Source organism: Plodia interpunctella, chromosome 20, assembly GCF_027563975.2.
Source record: "Plodia interpunctella isolate USDA-ARS_2022_Savannah chromosome 20, ilPloInte3.2, whole genome shotgun sequence".
NCBI lineage: Eukaryota > Metazoa > Arthropoda > Insecta > Lepidoptera > Pyralidae > Plodia > Plodia interpunctella.
In genome coordinates, this window is record NC_071313.1 from 2844925 (window position 1) to 2865614 (window position 20690).

A 20690-nucleotide genomic window follows, 5' to 3' on the forward strand; every position below is an offset into this window, starting at 1 on the left:
AACGACTGAGAAGAAATGCCGAAAGAAACTCATTCAGTGTTGTAATATTACCCTATATGTGAGGATGTAATATTACCCTAATTGTAATACTTATAAAATTATAATACTAGCCTACATTTAGGATATATTATCTTTGTGCCCTATTAATTTCATTCAAAACTAGATACATAGGAGACTATTATTTTATAGTCTAAATTCTGCTTATACTTTGGCGGACGCTTGAGATACAATGCTAACAATTATTATAAATGTGAAAATATGTTTGTTACCTCACGTTCTATCTATTCAGCCAATTATGTTGAAATTTTATATGTAGTTTGAAGTGTGGAGAAGGACATTAGAAATTAGACCTTTCATCCCATAAAATAACTGTTCCTGTGAGAAATTTACGCGGGCGAAGAAGTATAAAATAAAAGTTAAAATACTAATCAAATATTATTTCTTCTTAATGGATTTGTTATACATGTCACACATGTTTTTTAACTTATATTTGAAAATAATCATCACAATATAGTATAAAACAAAGTCGCTTTCTCTGTTCCTATATCACTATGTTGGCTTAAATCTTAAAAACTACGCAAAGGATTTTGATGTTGGTTTTATTTACATATAGTTTGATTCCTGGGGAAGGTTTAGGTGTATAATTTATTAAGGTTTTACCTGAGCGAATCAGGGACGGGCCGCTAGTATATAATAATGGAATCGAGCGAGAATCAAACCTGCGCCCCTGTTTATCCGCGTTCAATTCTCGCTCGATTCCAGAATTTTTTCATCTCATTTTTATTATTATTTCTTCTGTTCTTGGCATTGATTTAAACCATTCCGTCTACTTCCAAACAGGAAATGATGTGCAAATAACACTGGACCCGCCTAATCCTGACATATAGAGGAAATAGTTTTGCATTCGCCAGCTGAGGTCCCGAAAGCCAGTTAGTGCTACGACGTGTATTGAAAAATTCAGGACTTTTCCTCCTTCACTTACCCGGTGTCCTAGACAAGCGACAAATGCGTTAAGGAAGCGCTACGCTACGCTAGCGCCGATATCATATTTATACGTATTTATTTGTATTCATAGTAATGTAAATATGGTTTCTATATCTTGTTTTTGTATATGAGGTTGTCGTCGTAATAATGGACCACGTCGCGCCGCGCTGTTTATCGCTCAGTCATTTACCTAGGACGTCGGATCAGTTTTGATATTTCCCTCACGTATTTAGAGGCATCACATACCCAGTCGATATGCCCAGGGACAGACAGACCAAAGAGCTTAAAAGGAGCAATTTGCGAGAAAAATGAGAATCGTATGAAACTGAACCCAACTTTCAATGTCAAACTTAATGGACGCAAGGAAGATGCGTCAAAGAGCAATGGTATCGCGTTTTTAATGCTACAATGAGGAAAATTCTAGGCAGATGCGCGCGCAGGTTCTCCGGGAGTTACCCGGACGTTGGTCATGACCCAGATATCAGCCGGGGTTGCACTTGACCCGAGCTGTCACATCTTGCTTGTTGAGCTAGCGATGAGGGGATCGATGTTCTTTATTGTAATTCTGATAAAAAATGCCACGGAAAAATGTGCCTTATGAACGGTTATTCTCATCATCATTATAAACCATTTAAGAACGTTGTTCTTGCCGGTGGAGCTGCCTCCATTTACATAATATCCTCTGTCACCGATTTTAACTCCCTATACGACACGACCCTAAGTGTTTTTATTTTTGATCTGTTAATAATTTTCGAGAAACAGATTTCAAAAATATGCTTAACTAAAACTGTAAGGTATTTTTGACCAGGCACGTCACATTTTTTTTAACAGATTTTTTCTGAACATCGAGTTAGGCTTAGGACTAGCTGGTTGGTTCAGCTTAGGGCAGAGGAAAAGACCCAATGACATGATATTGCTTTAAAACGCCTTTTTTATCTCATTCCTATTAACCCAATGACTACAAACCCAAATGACTTATTATTATTAACCCAATTTGCCGCCGGCTACGGTCGGGAAAAACATATATTTTATGTGTAATGAAAATCCGCCCGTATTTCGCGAGCGAAGCCGGGACGAGCCGCTAGTTAATAACTATATAAATGTCAAGTACGTATAATGATTGATGCGCCGGTTTCCAGGCGACTTTAGTAAGACGTATTGCATGTTTAAAGGCATTATTAATGGCTTGTTCTCACTTCAATTATAGAGGAATACCGTAAGATGAATAGAATAAATTAAGTGTTAAACTGTAAACAGTTTAATTAGAAAACACTATAAATAGTGTATATTTACGGACTATAATAATGGCCGTTTTGAATTAAAGAATAAGAAGCGTTATTTTTAAATGCGACTAAGGACCTTGACAGCTGAAAGGCAACAACAGCATTCCCAAAAAGTGTTGACATCAGGCAGGCGGCCAGTGCTAAAACCATAGTACCATTATAAGAGGACTCCGGGCGTCACAGCTGTGAACGACAAGGGAATATGTTCAGAGGAGAAATAATAAAAACGAAAGCGTCCAAGATATTTATGTACTTGCTCTTTTTGGGCAAAGGTTTGAATATTTTTAGAGGTATATTAATGTATGAGATGTTTAGGATAAAAAGTATGCCCTAGTACTATTCCAAGTTATATTCTATCTGTCTTCAAGTTACATTTACTTATTTGCATTACCTGTAAATGGTAACTAAGTTAAAAGAATATGATCTTGTAATATGATCATCAATTGGTATTTACTTGGCAAAGACATGAAAATATGAATATTTTATCGAAATCATTTCAATAGAATTTGCCTGATCGAGCAACATACACACATCCAGAAGAGATTTAGTTTTCTTTTGTGCCGGCCCTGAGTAGAGCTTAGACTACTTTGAAATGTAAAATGTAATTAATCATTGCTTTCACGAATTTCACAAAGAACTGTGTATGTACTCTGCGGATTTTAATTTCTCTTAGCTCAAGAAAGCTGCAAGATTTCGCTCCATTTTCCTTTGTCCAGTACCGTCATAATATTCCCGAGGCTAATACATCATCATTTTTACATTCAATCTCTAATCCATCACTAGCTAATTATTTTAAATAATGTTGAATATATTTTGTGTAAAAAAAAAAACTTTTTTGTTGAACTATGCTCCAAGAAATCATAATTTTCAAAGTCGAAGTTAAAATTTGTTATATTCGATAGTATTGATGGATCAATGCTTAGAAAGTCTAGGATAACTTTTTTTGTGAAGATATTCTCAAAAAAGAAAATTATATAATTCTAAAAGTGAATGTAATCTTGTTAAATTTAAGTAGACGGCTGAGAGGGGCAGGGTGAGGGGCAGGGTGCTGTGACAAAAATCTAGGATTTATTTTAATACCATGGATTTAATAAGTACTTCGTCGGAGTGCCTACTATTTCTATGTTTAATAAATTTGACATCATGTTTGACATGATAATTATATTTCAAAATGACTTTTGATAGTTTTCGAAAACATCAAAAGTATTTTTTTTTTAATATCACATTTTATTGTTACATGATACCTATTTATTTATAGTACGAATTGTATTGTTCTATTTTGTTGAATCAAACAATAAAATAAACAAAAATCGTCGCTGTGCGGTCCGTTAGACTTTATTCACCCCTGTGATTCAAACTAATATAGTAAGTTTACATGTGTAAGCACATATGCGGCGTCCTACCTCACTAATAGTAAGCGTTTGCCTGGGGCCGCTGCAAAGGTGGCAGCTGAACTTAAAATAGCCAAGTATTCTGTTTTATCCAACCAGTACGAGTTTGTTCCAGTTGCCGTGGAAACGGCTGGCCCATGGTGTTCGGAGGCGAAGCGCTTTGTTGGTGAGATAGGACGGCGTTTAAGGTGTCGTGGATATGACTACCGCTCCGGATGGTACTTGGTTCAAAGGCTATCAATTGCTATCCAACGAGGAAACGCAGCTAGCGTTATGGGTACTTTTGAACCGGGTACAATTCGGGGTGGCATTTTTGATTGACTTTGTAATTGTTTATATTTTATTTTGTTTTATTATTTGTATTTTTTAATAAATGAATATTTAATTTAAAAATCAAAAAAATAATAAAAAACTAATATATAGTACGCATTTACATTTCTTTCAACTATTTAGCATTTCTAAACGTTATATTTATTTGTCAATGTCAAACCATCCACATTGTAAGGTTATAATTATACAATTTGATTAAATAAAAGTTCGAAAATTTGACTCGTTTCATGATTTTCGCTTAACAAATCAAAATGGCGACAAAAACGTTGACCTTTGTAACTGGAAACTCTATGAAACTAGAAGAGCTTAGAGCAATTTTAGGAACCACTTTCCCTTTGGAGATAAACTGTCATATGCTTGATCTGCCAGAGGTGCAAGGGGATATGGAGGAGATCTCAATAAGGAAATGTCAAGAGGCTGCAAGGCGTCTGAAAGGCCCCGTATTGGTGGAAGACACCTCGCTCTGTTTTAATGCTTTAAAAGGTCTTCCTGGACCGTACATAAAGTGGTTTTCAGAGAAATTGGAACCAGAAGCGCTGCCGAGATTGCTAGCTGGATGGGAAGACAAGTCCGCTGAGGCGGTATCTACCGTTGCTTACTGCGATGGAGACAATCACTGCGAAGATCTTGAAGTATTGGTATTCCAAGGGAGATGTGAAGGAGAAATAGTGTCGCCTAGAGGCAGCAGGAATTTCAGTTGGAACTGTGTTTTCCAACCACAGGGCTGTGACAAAACTTATGGAGAGTTAACAATAGAAGAAAAGAATAAAATCTCTCATAGGTACAAAGCGTTGGAAAAACTTAGAACATATTTTATTGAAAAGGATTGTACCTGTGGCTAAGTGAGAGAAGATTTCAGGATATAGTTAACTCAATCATGCAGAATATAACATTAACATGTAATAGAACATAGGGCACTTTTTAACCCGAAAATGAGCGGAACTCCAGAACGCAGCAATGAAATTAAAACACAAAGATCAATTTAAATTAATAACTTCGCTTTAAATTTGTTTTCACGAGCCGTGTCAGTAAATTGTTAAGTAGATTATTTGTTAATGGAAAATGCGGCATGTGGCGTGAAAATTAAAATTCGACAAACAAATCTTCTTTCTTATCGAGTGTGTATGCGGCTACTTGCCACTAGATGTCGGTAATTAATCGTGATAGTCATGTCAGTTGCCTTAAAGAGACTTTAATAAAATCTGACACCAATTTCAGATAACACACTCCTAAATTAAGAAGCGGTGGTGGTGTAATGGTTAAGACGCCCGCCTGTGGATCGAAAGGTCTCAGGTTCGAATCCTACTCGTGCCACATGAGTTTGTATACCAATATAGTAGTAGATATAATATAGTTTTCATAGACCACCACATGCTTCCGGTGAAGGAAAACATCGTGAGGAAACCTGCACACTGGTTGATTATTATTAACTTGTGTGTGAAATGGAGAAGGCAATGGTAAACCACTCCATTAATAATGCCAAGAAAGTTGATGTGTGTGTCTCATTCCACGTAATGACCACACCCTCAGCCATGAGGAATACGACTATGAAGAATAAATTAAGAATTGAGTGGGTTATCGCTAACCTTGATGTCGGATCTCATTCATGGCACAAATAGTTTAGCGACACCAGTCGCACACTAGTGAACGCAATTTTTATGACACAATGGGTTGTCCTCATTGAGACAAAGGGGCGCGATGTGACGCGACGCGAATATATAAAATGTGTAAACTAATATTACAGTATCTTAAATAGTTATAGAGGACACAGTCTTAAGTATGATGATTTTGTTTCAATGACGAAGGCCAGCAGTATACTAGTACTGAAACTATTGTATAATCTGTGGTGTAGGTTTTCTAATTATACTTTCCTTTTCTTTCACTTTCACTGGAAGTTTAAAGAAGCAATGTGATTGGGTGACTGCGTCTCACTGCGATGGGATTCGATAGAAATGAATTGGCTATTGAATGATCAAAAAAATACAATCCGTAAAGGTATTTGAATAATCAATACGATAATGTAACTTTGATTGATCAATTTCATATAACCTAGGAAATACTTCATTCGTTATTGATGAGAATCAGAAATTTTATCCATAAAATTACACAGTTTTTGTAGACATAACCTAAGTTACCCACGATAAAAGAAAAACTCATGTGATATTCATTGCATTCAACTGTAATGTAATTCTAATGAGAATAAGATATTCTTCTATTATGTCACAGGAGTAGAAACAGTACCGGCGTTAGTGTAGAGCGACCGCCCAGGGAGCTGGGTATGAAGGGGCGCCATATAAAAAACTCACTTTCAAAACTAAGGCGCCCCTTCATACCTAGCTCCCTGGGCGGTCGCTCTACACTAACGCTTATAAAAAACTCACTTTCAAAACTAAGCTTCTCGCCAAGCACATCTTTCTAGATGTACTCACTCACTCTTAAACTCCCTTGCAAAACTAAGGCGCCCCTATACTAGGCGGCTATGTGTCTGTAATCAAAATTTGCAAAATTTTACCTACTACCTTCTACAGCTTGCCAGCTAGCATTTTAAAGAGGCTGACAATAAAAGAGTGCAAAGGTAAAACTGTCGCAATTGTTGCCTTAGAAAGACAAAATAGGGCGCCGTAGAGTAATTTTGCCCTGTGCTTTTATAGTACTAGGCCCGGCACTTCGTGAAACAATGGATGAAATGTAATGTGAATTAATAATGTATGTGCTATAAGATAATATGTTTGCACTCGAGAGTCTATCATGTTATACTGTTACGTCTTATTAATGAGCTCGCTTCGTTAATGTCAAGGTTGCGAATGTACGTTTAATTTTATAACAAATAATTATCTGGCAACCTACAGGGACCGTTTAAAAATAAATCAGAAAATTTCAAAGATTCTGTAATGATATGACCAGCTGCCTGCCTGACGTAAACCTTATTGGGAATGCTCAAGTTGCTCGTTAAGTATAACTTTTTGTCTTGGATGTTTATCTATGTAAGTTTATGCTATAATAAAATATTTGGATAATATAATAGAGTTAGTAACACAAGTGTCGAACTTACTTTGGGGCAACTTTTTCTCATTATTTGCGTGTCGATGGTAAGTCTACGAACGTTACATCGGAGACTAAATATATTCTTGCCAGAACTGAGCCACTTCGATGGTTTTGTCGGAAGCTGCCATCAAGTAAGCGAGTTCAGGTGTTTGGGCACTCGGGACAGGCGAGCAGGTGAAGCCACAATCGCGCATATGAGAATTATCAAACAAACTCCGCCTAGTCAGACTATCTATGCACCTAACTCAATCTCTGTGAGTTGTCCATGTATATTTAATCCAGCGGCTCAGATAAAGATACCCATTCACAATCCCGGTTAACAAATATAGCCTGAAACAAGGTCGGAGGCTGCGTGGGACTCGATCCTGACCCACTTCCGGGTCAAGATCACTCGGAAGCCGGCCTGCGCGCGCATTAGCGTCGCTTGAATGGACCGAGATAGATTTCATTCAATTTGTACTACCTTTCAGGTAAGCTAAAAATTCTAGCACTTAAAATGTCGCAGGCGCTTGCTACAACCAGCAGGTAGGACATAAAAGTTTATTTCGCTCGTTCTGTCCTACTAATATAAATTAATGGATATTTTCCTCTGTTTAGTCCTATTTATAGAGTTGAATGATAGAACTATACAGACAGAAGGTATATATGGCAGTCGATCGCGTATGTCTTTTTGGAAAAGGTATTTTTTTATGGTACATATTTCGTATTAATATAGTGTTTGTAACAAAACATGTTTATGGTAAGATACTGTAGGTACCTAGGGTAGATCCTTTATGTTATATAGAAAGATAAAGTCGTTTATTTGATGCGATGAATACACACATTATGCAATGTTTTGAGATAATAAAAACACGTCTTAAATCTAGTGGCCAGTCGCGAACAAATACGAAATTCTCCGTACGAGCACCCTTTTTCGATGTGTTAATATTAACTTGAAATTCGCATAAAGGATGTACCCAAACTTATCACTATATAGGTATTTAGGTACATCCTAAATTCTTTAATCTTAGATTAATTGATGATGATGTACTCAAAAATACATTTGTTGATGCATACATCAACAAATGTATTTTTGATTTGAATTAATTTAAGAACTTTGTTCTTGTCGGTGGAGCACTTTCCATCTTAATCTGTTCTCAGCCATTGATTTCACCTCCCTATACGACACGACCTCTGCCTTCACTTTTATTTCATCTAGGAATGCCCTTCTTGGCTTTCCTTTTCCTCTTCTTGCTTCGATTTTTGAGTACATGAAACTATAATAAATAAATAAATTAGAATAAATTTATTCCATGAACATAATTAAAGTGCGCACATATTCTACCATTATTGGTCAGATTTTCAAGGCATCTGACATGACTTTTGCAAACTTGAGTATACTAGACATGACGGCCACAAAAGGTAATATAATTACTAAACGCATTTCATATTTTTGGGATCGAAATACATCTCCTAAATACCCTTTTCAAACTGGATTTGGGACGTTTCATCATGACTGTCGACTAAAAGACAAAATTCTCGTGTAAGCATTTGTATCCTGAAACGCAGTGGCGTTAAAACTAACAAGCCAAATATTATAAACCTTGTAAAAAAAACCTATTAAAATTATGTAGTGTGGCATAATCTGGTAAAATATTTTTTTTTATTTTGGCGTAGTGCGCGAGGAGTAATCGCCTTAACTCTCTCTTATCTCTGGTTTTCTCATGTTACCGGTTCATTCGAGACTGTGACGAGGCACGTACTTATTTTTTTTTTTAATTTGGTTGTGATTTTACAATTGGCCGCCTGTCTGACCTCAACGATCCTTGGGAACACTATAGCCTACCTATAATCTGTGCAGGCTTAGTCCACCTCGTGCGATATCCATGGACGAGTGGACATATTCCAGGGCGGGACCACACGCCGCCCCTAGCATTTACCCCATTTAATATGAATGTAGTATTACGTAGGTGTGTCTGCCGTGTACCCCAGTTATATTCGATGTTTCTTGTTTACGCCGCCCACGCCACGTCGGGCTAAATATAGTGCAATGTTTTGCATTAATAATTCATCTGTACGGTTCACGAAATGTAAACAATACTGACTTATTTACTTTGAAGTCCAATCAATGCTGGTTAGTGAACCGCTAGTTTTAAATAAAAAGAACTAGCATTTAAAAAATCCCAAACAGTATTTGGTTTTAAACAAATGTTTTAGAAAACAAAAATGTTCATTATTTTTTAGATACGTTATACAACAAAATGATCAAAATTTTAAAGTAATCAACTTTTTGACAGTTTTAAGGTAAAAAAATAAGTTAACAATTCATATATACTCAGCGGTTATTAACAAGGATTGAATTTAGCTACAAAAATACAGATTCGACATCGAAACTATTTTTCGTGATTAGATATATTTTTTACAGAAGACGTCAAATGAATTTTGGAAAAGTGGTGTTACAACTATGCCTGAAATGAGACATATGAGTATGATAATTATAAAATACTACATTTGAAATTCCGGGTTATTTTTTAATTACATTTGCTGAGAACACTCTCGATTAAGTTCTCTATCAAATAAAAAATCTGGATCAAAATCGGTCAACCGTTTGAGAATGGCACGAACAGACAAACAGACCCATCAAACGTAAAAATCAAATAAACGCCCAATTTTTTTAATTTATTAAAAATATAATCCATCCGAAACTTTTGATTGTATACAAGTTTATACTTACCGGGAAGGTCAAGTTTCTTATCAGAAAGCTGTGTAAGCTTTGTTACACCCTTATTTTTGTTATAAGGAGTCTGATTTTCCGGAAAAGCGAACGGGAACTGGCTCAAGGACGAACATATGGGGAATACAAGGTTAAAGGTATTGAGAATGCCTTCGACTTATGTAATAATGTCTAATTAATTACAATATAACAACGTCTATGGTTTTCGTATTATTTTGTGTAGATTTTTATAATAATGGAAGCACTTTTTTTATTTTCTGGGTATTGCATATCGTATCTCCTGGTGAGATATCTCGAGAGAAGTGTACATAAATAGGTTTGTTATTTTATGTATATAAAAACATTATGGCATGAGGATATTTCTCGAAATTCTCACGGGCACATGGAAAAACGTTATATTTTTGCACGCGTATTCGGTTCATGTTGGATATCGTTCTACATGTACAAATACAGGATATATAAGATTATATATATATATATATATATATATATATATATATATATATATAATACTATATAAGATACTATATATATTGGATTATAGTATTGTATATATTGATATATACAATATTGTAAAGCTAGACGATAATCATTAAAAATATTTTTCCAATAATTTGCCAGTTTCTCTATTGTTCCCTTAAAATTTTCATAGCTATATTCTACTATGCATCTTAAGTAAATGTGATACTTACATTGAAATCACTGTAATCATAAAAAAATTAATACAGAAAATGAAATTATTTAAAACTTTACCAAAAGTTGTTTAAACAGACATTTTTCTTAAAGGACATAAAAAGGACAACAATTTTAATATACCAAGAAGAATTCAATGCAAATCTAACGACCCTGGGGACATTCCATCCATCACTGCCTTCAATAAAGATCCGGGCATCTTTCGTCCCGTCCTTGTCCCGGTCCAGTATACTAATATTCATGTATATATATATATATATATATATATATATATATATACAATGTTGACAATTTTCTTACTAATAAACTAAAAAGATTAATTATTCGTTAATTGGCTATTCGACTGGGTTAAAGTTCAACTAGCACTTGGTGGGTATTTTGGATATTTATTTACATAATCAATTTACCAATATGTCACCAAAGGGGGATTTCATGCTAAAAGAATTCTCTACTAATCAACCTTTGAGAAAAACTGTAAGGTATATATAAGTAGTAAGCACACAGGTGAAATTATAATTGAACAAAATGAACAAAATCTTACAATAATAAAATAATTAATTACCTACATAAATATATACTAGATACCTTTATATATAATAATAATAATAATATAATATATTAGGACAAATCACACAGATTGAGCCAGCCCCAAAGTAAGTTCGAGACTTACTAACACTAACTCAACGATACTATATTTTATAACAAATACATATATAGATAAACATCCAAGACTCGGGCCAATCAGAAAAAGATCATTTTCCATTATGACCCGACCGGGGATCGAACCCGGGACCTCTCGGTCCAGTGGCAAGAACTTTACCACTGCGCCACCGATGTCGTCAAACCTAAAACAACCTAAATAACAATAAAGGAATATCTTTGGGGATTAATATTATGTATCATGTTTTGATTTTATTATGGAACAAGAGTAAAGTATGCGAACAAATACAGGATTATAGTTTCCATCAGTATATGTTAGGAAATAGTACAAAGTTAACTTATTCAGGTACGAGCTTGTGTCAGGGACACGTGAAAAATATTCGGATATATTTAATTCATAACGCGTGGAAAGTTGTTTTTACAGAAAAGACGTAGTTGAGTGAATCGATAAAAACGAATTGGTTTTGTCCATAATAGTGCGTTACATTCATCAACTTTGACGTTAACCTGCGCAGATAAATGCAAAGTACGACATTTTATCTAAACACGCAGGTTAAAGTTGACTGGTGCAATCCACCTTAGGGTGGGTGGCAAACAACATTTTAACTAATATTTTTCTTGTGATGCTTATGAGTTGATACAAAAGGTGATCATTCTTTTTGTACATTTTAGTGGTAAAGTCTATTTTTATAACATTTAACCATGTTACAGGAGATTACGTCTACAGTTTACCTGAAACCCTATGATCAGCAAACACACTATCAAAGACCATTGAAAATTATATTAAAAACATAAAATATTAATAATTTTACCGATTCCGAAATCGTGCTATAGTGTCAGTTCGGCCTAATGGTCCATTGCAGGCTGGCGACCCTTAATAGGCAAACAATACCCTTTGTAAACGATCCTCTGTTAGGTCGAGGTATCAAAGACAAAACTGTTGTTGAAATAATGAGGCTATGTGTAAAAACTCGGTGAAATTTGAGACACACGCCTATAAAATAATGAGTTCGTAAAATCGGATGGACAGGCAGAGGCCTGTCTCTTACAGGATAGCTTTCATTTTTTCATTTTGAGGAACGGAACCATGCCTAAAACTAATAAATAATAACAGATTTGTAGTTGAATGTTTTGGCTAAATACGTAATTATATTTAATAATGTAAATTTTAATCTTGAGGCGAGGCGAAATCACTAGTTTTTCTACGATCATGGCTGAAACAGGCTTGATAATATTTATGTATGTATGATGACTGTAATCCTTGTTTAGCATGTAAATTTACTACTGCGCATACGTTACAATTACCTTACTATATTTTTTTTTCGATTCTTTGTTGCTTTCATGCAAAGGCTACTGGACTGGTTATGAAATTTGGTAGACGGGTAGAATAACATATACAGTACTTTTTTACCGAAATTCCCATAGAAGCGAAGCCCCGGGCGCAGCTTGTGGATAATATAATATTTAAATAATTTTTTTAAAGAAACTTGACAGCAAAATCGAAATTGACAAGTTGTTAATTACAATTGTGTTAAATTACTTTTAGGTAATTCAGTCAAAGTTGGTCAAAGTCGAATAAATTTTATTGAGTTGTCTGGATGATCTTGTGCCCATATTAGAAAAGTAATTTTTTTAAATTTCAGCTCAATGGGTTGAAGATATCTGCTTCAAAATTAAGTTGTAAGATTCCACTCGAGACATTGTAAGTTTAATAAAGTAAAAAGTGACCACACAATCACTGTTGTTCGGTTGCATCATTTTTATTTGATTATTACAATCTGCAAAACTCAAAGTAGGCCATTGTATCTAAACGCCGTGACGCGCATGTTAAAGTTAGCGTATTAGAATGTTGATGTTAACTTAGTGATGGGGTATTTATTTATTATTATTACAGGCTGTTATATGACTTACAATTGACTGGTGCAAACCAATGTTCTACTTAAACGTTTTATTTACGCGCGTTGAGACTTGTGTACCGCGTGAACCTTGTAATGTCGGCTCCAAACTGTCGTCTAGCAGGTTTCCAAACTTTGTCGGATTCGGTATACATTGCCGGTTTTTCATTGTGGTAAATAAAAGTACTCATACTAACTACGCAATGTTCACGCATTGTCGTGGGTTCGGCGACAGTAAAAATTAACGATTTTTCTGTCGTACAACCAATTCGTATGTATTTCCATAATTTACCGCGCAAATGGAAAATGGCTGAAACAGAGTGTGGTAATATGGGCGTGTGGTTCCGCCCTGGAATAGGACCACTCTATATCCTACCGTAGATGTCGATGACTAAAGGGATAGGTTCAACAAAGTTTCAACTGCTGATGAAGGAGGAACAATAAAATTTTCTATCTTTGTGAAAATAATTGGCCGTTCCCAAAAAAAAATCCTGTTAAATATGTGGCAAAAGGATGTGCTAAAACGAAGTCCCCCTGTCGCGTCTGTCTGTATGAACGCGATACACTATTGGACGGATTTTTGTACAGGGGGCTTACCATCATCTCTTAATGCGATCCAGTTCAGGACCTAAACTGTTCTCCATCGCAAATTCGTACCATCAAGTAGAAAAGGTTTTAATACTAATGCGATTCAAGTTTCTAAATAAAACTGAGCTGCATTTGAATCGTTTCGTAATTATGGTAGGCCGACAGTTTTCACCACAAACTAGTGTGAATCTAGAGGAAGGTTTAAGTGTATATTTTTTAATGTTTTACCCGAGCGAAGCCGGGACGGGCTGCTGGCACGGAATATAATTCAAAATTACAATCGCTTTATCTCATTTCAGAGCATCAAAATTATCATGAATCGAAATGTCAACGTTATTTCAGTCAAAAAGACGGTGACAATAGATTGGTAAAACCTTTTCATTAAATTTCTGCGCACCGAATAATTAATACATTCCCTTTCATTCCATTGCTTTGGCCCTAGACTTATTAAGTCAATCTAGTCTTAGCACGTTCGTGGACAGTTTACGAGACACAACATAAATGTTGGTTCACGTCGTGGGGCGTCCTGCATCTTCTAGAAAAAGAAAGAAGAACGAAAGAAAGAAAACATTTATTTGCCCAAAACATGAGTACAAATATAGAAATTGATGTCAAAATGAATTAAACCTACATGTTTTACCGAATATAGGTATGCAAATATAAATAAATAAACGGAGCATGCTATCCACTAAAGAATTGCTAAAGAATTATAATGTATACTAGCACTAAATTCTATCAGAGTCTATCATTAAAGAAATCTTTTAATGTATAATAACATTTATCAGCTAATAAAGACTTAGGAATTCTAAAAGAGCCAATTTAAGGTAGTTAAATACTAATGAAATCTAATTCAATATATAATTACTATAAGCAAACGAATGAAAGGAAGAGAGTGCTTTCTTTCCTTCTATTATATAGTAATTATATGTGGCCGTCCGAATCAAAAGGTATCTTATGGCGGCTGGCGCTAAAGTCTTTATTGCCGTTGTTCGAATACAAAACAACGGCAATAATGGCGTAAGTGCAGGGCGCCATAAGGTCCCTATTGATTTGGACGGCCACGTATATTGAAAAAAAAAAACGAAAGAGACAACGGGTATGTAATAAAATAAGTATATAAATCCCATTACAGTGAGTTTCAACTTGTTACCAGTTCAATAAAACATCAACTTTCGAAATTATTTATGATTAATATAATCATAAATAACTTCGAAAGTTGATGTATTCTAATATCTTTGGTTGATGTAATTTAATTCTGGAATCAATGTCATTAAGACCAACGGGAAAATGTTCGATAAAATTTAATTATCTTCAACAAATTCCCGCAGGTACAGGAGGCGAATATTGAAACCATTACATAATTCATTTTGTTCTGAAGTTTATTCAGCTGAAGATTGTTTATTTGACCAGTTTGTTAGGCCTTGTCAGCTTTCGAGGGTTATTTAGAATGTACTTCTTCAAGGCTCCATTACTTACTAGCTTTGCCCGCGGATTCGCCCGTGTTAATTTGCCTTCCAAAAAAAAAGAAGAAAAATCTCGACGTAAAACTTTCAATTTCTATTTCACCCCTTTATTTGGCTGGAATTTCCAAAAGTCCTTTTTTAGCGGACGTCTTATGAAGTTTACCAATAATACGATGCTCATCACACAATTCTATTCCAAAAAAAATTAACCTAGCAACAGACATAATGTTGCAAGTTGTAATTAGAACGCTCGACTCGACGAAGAGGAAGTAGCGGACGTCACCTTTATTGGCTTACGCCTTCGTTCCGCGGCTTCGCCCGCGTGAATTTCCTACGCGAACAGTAATTATTCCGGGATGAAATTAAACCTACCGTATGTCCTTCTCCATACATCAAACTACATGTACGCAAAATTTCAAGAAGATTGGTTGAGTAGATAAAGCGTGAAGAGGTAACAAACTACTTTCGCATTTATTATAATATTAGGATTAGTTTTAGAGATTTCATGATGAGTGAGTGTTTTTCGCTTTTATTATAGAATTCCAATTAAGAAATAACCTATCCTCTATACGATTTACATATGTATTTAGATAAAATTGTAAATGCAAGTACTCTGTAATTTAATTTAATATCGTAGACAGTTGTAAAATAAATTTATGTGCGTTATTTTGTAGCTTTCATTGTACAGCAAAATATGAAAAAATAATATTTAATTAACAATAAGTTAGTAACGTATATGGTAACGCATGAGCATAATAAGTAAGTTTTTTAAAGAAATATATCCAATTACACTCTTATTATCATCATAAGTAAGCTTTTTTTAAAACACGAGAAAATAAAATTAAAATAGTTTTTTAGTTTAAATTAGTTGGAAAACTTCTCACGCCTTGATAAAATAATCTCGTCGAGTTATATTTTTTTTTTAAATCACACAGATGTCCCTCAATTTTGACTGCATTTATTTGCGTCTTGAAAATTACTGGCCAGAGTAAAAAAAAACGTTCGAATTTTAAAAGTCACTAACCTTCGCTTGCGCGCGTTTCCCTCGAGTCGTCTACGATCAACAGGTGGGGCCGCCTGGCACGCTCGAGCGCTACCTCGGCTGGCGGGGTGCTACTGAGCCGCGGGACGCCCATATTCAACGGCGGTCGGGGCGCGAATGACGCTGGGGCCAGGTGAAACGGGACGGCAGACGGAGGGTTGCCACAGATTAGTTATTGTACAGAAGTGGAACATTTCATATATAAGTGGTAAGACACGGTATCTTCTTTAGAACCAACCACGGTGACGTACGAGTAGTATTTTAATAGATGGTAACCTTGTAACGTCCTGTATATTCCTTTGTAATCATTACTGATAAATTTATTTTATTTGTGATACTGGTGTACGGGTTTTCTCTTAAAAACTGGGATAGATGCTAGTACCGCAAACACAATCATGCTCCGATGCCGGATTATCACATGATAATAATATAAATTTATTAGAAATTAAATATACGTTTTTTTTTTTTCATTTGTTTGAAATTGATGACAGTACACCAACATTATTAATCTATCGATTTTAACTGTTTTTTTTTTATATTAAATATTTTTTTAAAGTGATTGAATGTACTTCCTAACAGTGTGTTGATTCCCATTTCCATTCTGTAATATTACTAATTTGATTGTAAAGTCTTGCTTTATTTTCCATGGGATGGAGGATGTTTTACGGGTCGTGTGGGTTTGATGCCACACTTATAGAAAGTAAGATCTAGTTCCAAGGAAATAAAACATTCATTTGTGAAAGTGGTTTTAAATAAATCTGATTGATCTCAAGTAACTAAACGACCTCGGCCGGGTCGACCTCACATTGTTAAAGAAAATATCCTTAATTGTTCGATGTGAAACGTTGGCGATTTGAAATGAGTGATTTACAATCGAACCTGTTGTGTACGAATACATAATAGGTATGTGAATGTAAAATTAAAAATGAACTTGACGGTATGAAATGGCGATTCAGTGCTGTTTATGTCCTAAATAAATGTTCTTTGATGTATAGAAAGTGATGTATCATCGCAAAAGTACGTTTATCTTCCACTAGATACTAGTGGTCTGTCCAGGCTTCGCTCGGGCATTACCATAATAAAAAGCCTATGTTACTGTACTGTACTTCGTCTATCTCTATACCAAATAACCAACTAAAACAAAAAACAAAATTACAAATCTTTTCTCTTTACATTTAGTATGGATGAATGCGTTCAAACATTGAATTTGTATTATTATTCATGAGTATGTTTTATATATAAATTACAATTTTCATTTTATGTAGAAACAGAAAATACTGGTCCTAACGGGAAAATCGATATGAGATCAACAACACACACGTGAAAACTAGTTTCAAATAGGTCCCAAAAGAGAGATTTTATTACAAACTTCATTATAAACAAGTCGTTTCAAAGTCGATAATTTAGTTGTAAAGCTCGTTGTACTCTATCTCATCTTTGCGTGTTTCCGGTTTCGTTCACGGCTGTGTCGCCTGAAGCCCGGGGTTCGCGTAAGAATTAACTAACCTTCAAATTTCGGGTTCTACAACTTTTTTTTACATAGTCTATTAGCGCTATACCTATAAAGTAGATTTTGCTAAATGTGAGTATTTTTTTAACAAATATTTATAAACATTGCAAAAAATGTCACGTTTGTATAGGAGTTAAAATATCAGCTTTTTTAGTATTTGTGGTTATAGTGGAAACATTTGTGTCTATTACGGTCTAGGAAAAGCCCCCATGTCAGAGACGGACGGACATCGGAATCTAGTAGTAAAAACCATGTCACTATTCGGGTGCGGAACCTCAATATCATATCATTTACTCCAGAACTTGATTAGCTCTCACAGGCTCATCAATCAACACCAGAATAAAGCTACCCGCGAAAATTACACAAAATTACACGGCGTATTACGTAATTGACTCGTTGGCGTGTTGAAGGTCGGTGACCTCCCAAGGGCAAGTTACTGAAGCACATGTGTTTCACATTCGCATATATTCCGGTGTTCCTTGAAAATTATATTGTTCGCTTTACATTAATTTTCGAAAAGCATGAAATTATAAAAACAAACTCAACCATCATAGAAAGCTAAAATTTTGTAATAACTTTTATTAATCACTATAAACGTAATATTTAATGTAGCTGTCGAACAAACATAGCTTTCTTTGGGAACATTTTAGCAACTTGTGACGTCACTTGTTCGTGTCATTTAGTATGAAGCGTTTGGACGAGTCCAAAAACTTGTGATTTTATTTTTGTCATATCTTTGAAATCATTGTCATTATTACAGTATTTTTTTCAATAGTGTTTACATTAATATATAAGGGCCTTCGAATAGTCGTCAAAACAAAAAATATAGTAATATATATTGTGTAAAAGTGTATTGGGATAAAAATAACTTTTTCGTTTCGCTCATTTCGAAATCAAAGCATCATGTTATTCGTAGCAGAAATCGTAGCGGCTCGTAGCTCGTAGCCTCGTAGCGCCCGCGGGAGCGTAGCACTGGGACTCATTTGCACAGTACAGTTTAACTAATCGATTGCACGTGTAAACGGCCGTCCACTCGATTACTCTATAAATGTATGCGATATACGACGACACTATAATTTTTCGTTCCATTTTATATAAAGTTTTTTTAATTCTGAACCGTACTCGTGTCACATGAGTTTGTATACAGATCTGACATAATATGTATTTGTAAAATAATTATTTGTTTTAATAAACCACTTGCGCCCGTTGATAGAAAATATGTTGAGAAAACTTAATATTTGCATATAAGCTAGCGTGTGAAATGGAGAAGGCAATGGCAAATTATTATCAAGAAAATCATTGTGTGTGTTACATTCCACATAAGGGCCATGACCCTCAGCTGTGCGATTGACCGCACCCCCGGTGCACGAGCCGACGAAACTCACACTTGACATTATTTTGTTTCCTTAAAAATTAATACTTACATAGTTATATTTGTTTTTGTAATGTTCAATATGCATGGCTAAAGTTCATGTTATAGTTTACTAGCTGGGCCCCGGGACTTCGCTTCCTTGGGAATTTCGGGATAAAAAGATTATTTTCTACTCGTGTACCAAATTTCATAACAATCGGTCCAGTAGATAATGCGTGAAGAGGTAACAAACAAACAAAGATAGTTTACTTACTTATAATATTAGTTGGGATTTTTTATATCTATATTTTTTTAATTTTAGTTATTATATTATTCCTACTTTATTTTCTCTATGGTACGCACTGAAGACAGCGTCCCGGCCTAGAACCGTGACAACAAGCTGAGCGGGAACCAGTTTAGTTATATGTATTGTAATATATAAAGCTGATTTTGTTATAACCAAATAAACTGCTTTCTTTCATTAAAAAAATCCATCATAAAATGTTAACAAATATTGTTATGATATTATCTACTTGAAAATTCATGGAAAGTTCTGCTGTTCATGATGTAGTTCGGATAGTTTCCGTGATAGTTCATAAATTACATGTTGCGGGATAAATAATGAGGTTTTTAACTGATTTCAAGACAAGTATAAAACATGTTCTGTATCTAGATATTTGTTTTAATATTCCGAAGTTGTTAAAACGTACTTAATGTCCATACGTACGTTTTTATTGGAAAGTTTATTTTATTAGCTTTTAGTAATAGTAGAATACAGGTTTTTCGCAAATACCACGGGAATACAATAGTTTTTTTTTCGTAATGAATGGTAACGTATGTCCTAATTATATATATGCGATAATTTTAAGAACACCGTTCGAGTAGATAACGCATGAAGAGGTAACAAATGTAATGGTTGTAGTAAGATGATGAAATAAATAAATAAAATAAATAAATAAATGTAATTTTTTTTTCTAAAAATGATTTTGATTAGTCATAAAGTTCTTTCTTTTTTTTTTGTGTATTTTAAGGCCGTTTGTCGTTAGTACGCCTTATGATACTACCATGTATTTAATAAGTACTTCGTACGGAGTATTGTTATTAAGTAAATAAGAAGCTACAGATGACGACTGTATGGGCTTAGATCTCTTTGTCTTTCCACATGGATAAACGAAACCAAAAAAAAGTCTATGGTCGTACCTGCTGTCAACGTCAAATGTCATGGACTTTTGTTTGACAACTGTCATGACTGTTGATGTTGACTGACATGGATAAAACTCTGTCATTATCATACCTCCAATGGTTATCTTACCCTATGGGCGGATTTAGAATTCGACGAAATTAAATATTCCAATGATAAATAATATTGGCTAAAATTAAACCAATATTCGATAATCTACAAAACTTGTCGAACCCGACGAGTAATCCAAGGTCTCTGACACAATTTGGATTTGCTTGTTATACCTTCTTAATCATAACAAGGTACGGGCGCAAAGCACGGGCCTCGAGCATAATACAACAGCAACAAACTTTGTCTTTTGCGTTCTCATCCTCTGCTGTCAAGTATTCAGGGATCCAGAATACTTATTGAATCATCAACTGAGAAGAATTTAAATAACCAGCTAGGCTAGTACAGCCTGATAGGTAACCCTAGAGATAAGGAACTGCGGAGCTCGAGCCGTCCAACGCCTGCCGGCCTTCGTTTCAACTTAGACAACACAACATTTTGCCGATGTCTGTCA

General features: G+C 34.9%; 2 protein-coding genes across 2 annotated transcripts in view; one reads left to right on the forward strand and one right to left on the reverse strand.

The window, feature by feature from the left end:
* The window catches only part of LOC128678548 (synaptotagmin-10-like), a 69120-nt gene extending 52930 nt beyond the window's left edge, over positions 1 to 16190 (reverse strand). The window contains exon 1 of the mRNA XM_053760139.1: positions 16070 to 16190. Coding sequence (XP_053616114.1) covers positions 16070 to 16181 — 112 coding nt within the window. The 5' untranslated portion in view covers positions 16182 to 16190. The remainder of the gene's footprint in view (positions 1 to 16069) is intronic.
* LOC128678552 (inosine triphosphate pyrophosphatase-like) lies at positions 4155 to 5077 on the forward strand. Its single transcript, XM_053760144.1, has one exon. It carries the CDS (start codon positions 4240 to 4242, stop codon positions 4828 to 4830), a length of 591 nt encoding a protein of 196 aa, XP_053616119.1. The 5' UTR covers positions 4155 to 4239; the 3' UTR covers positions 4831 to 5077.
* Positions 16191 to 20690: the final 4500 nt, after the last annotated feature.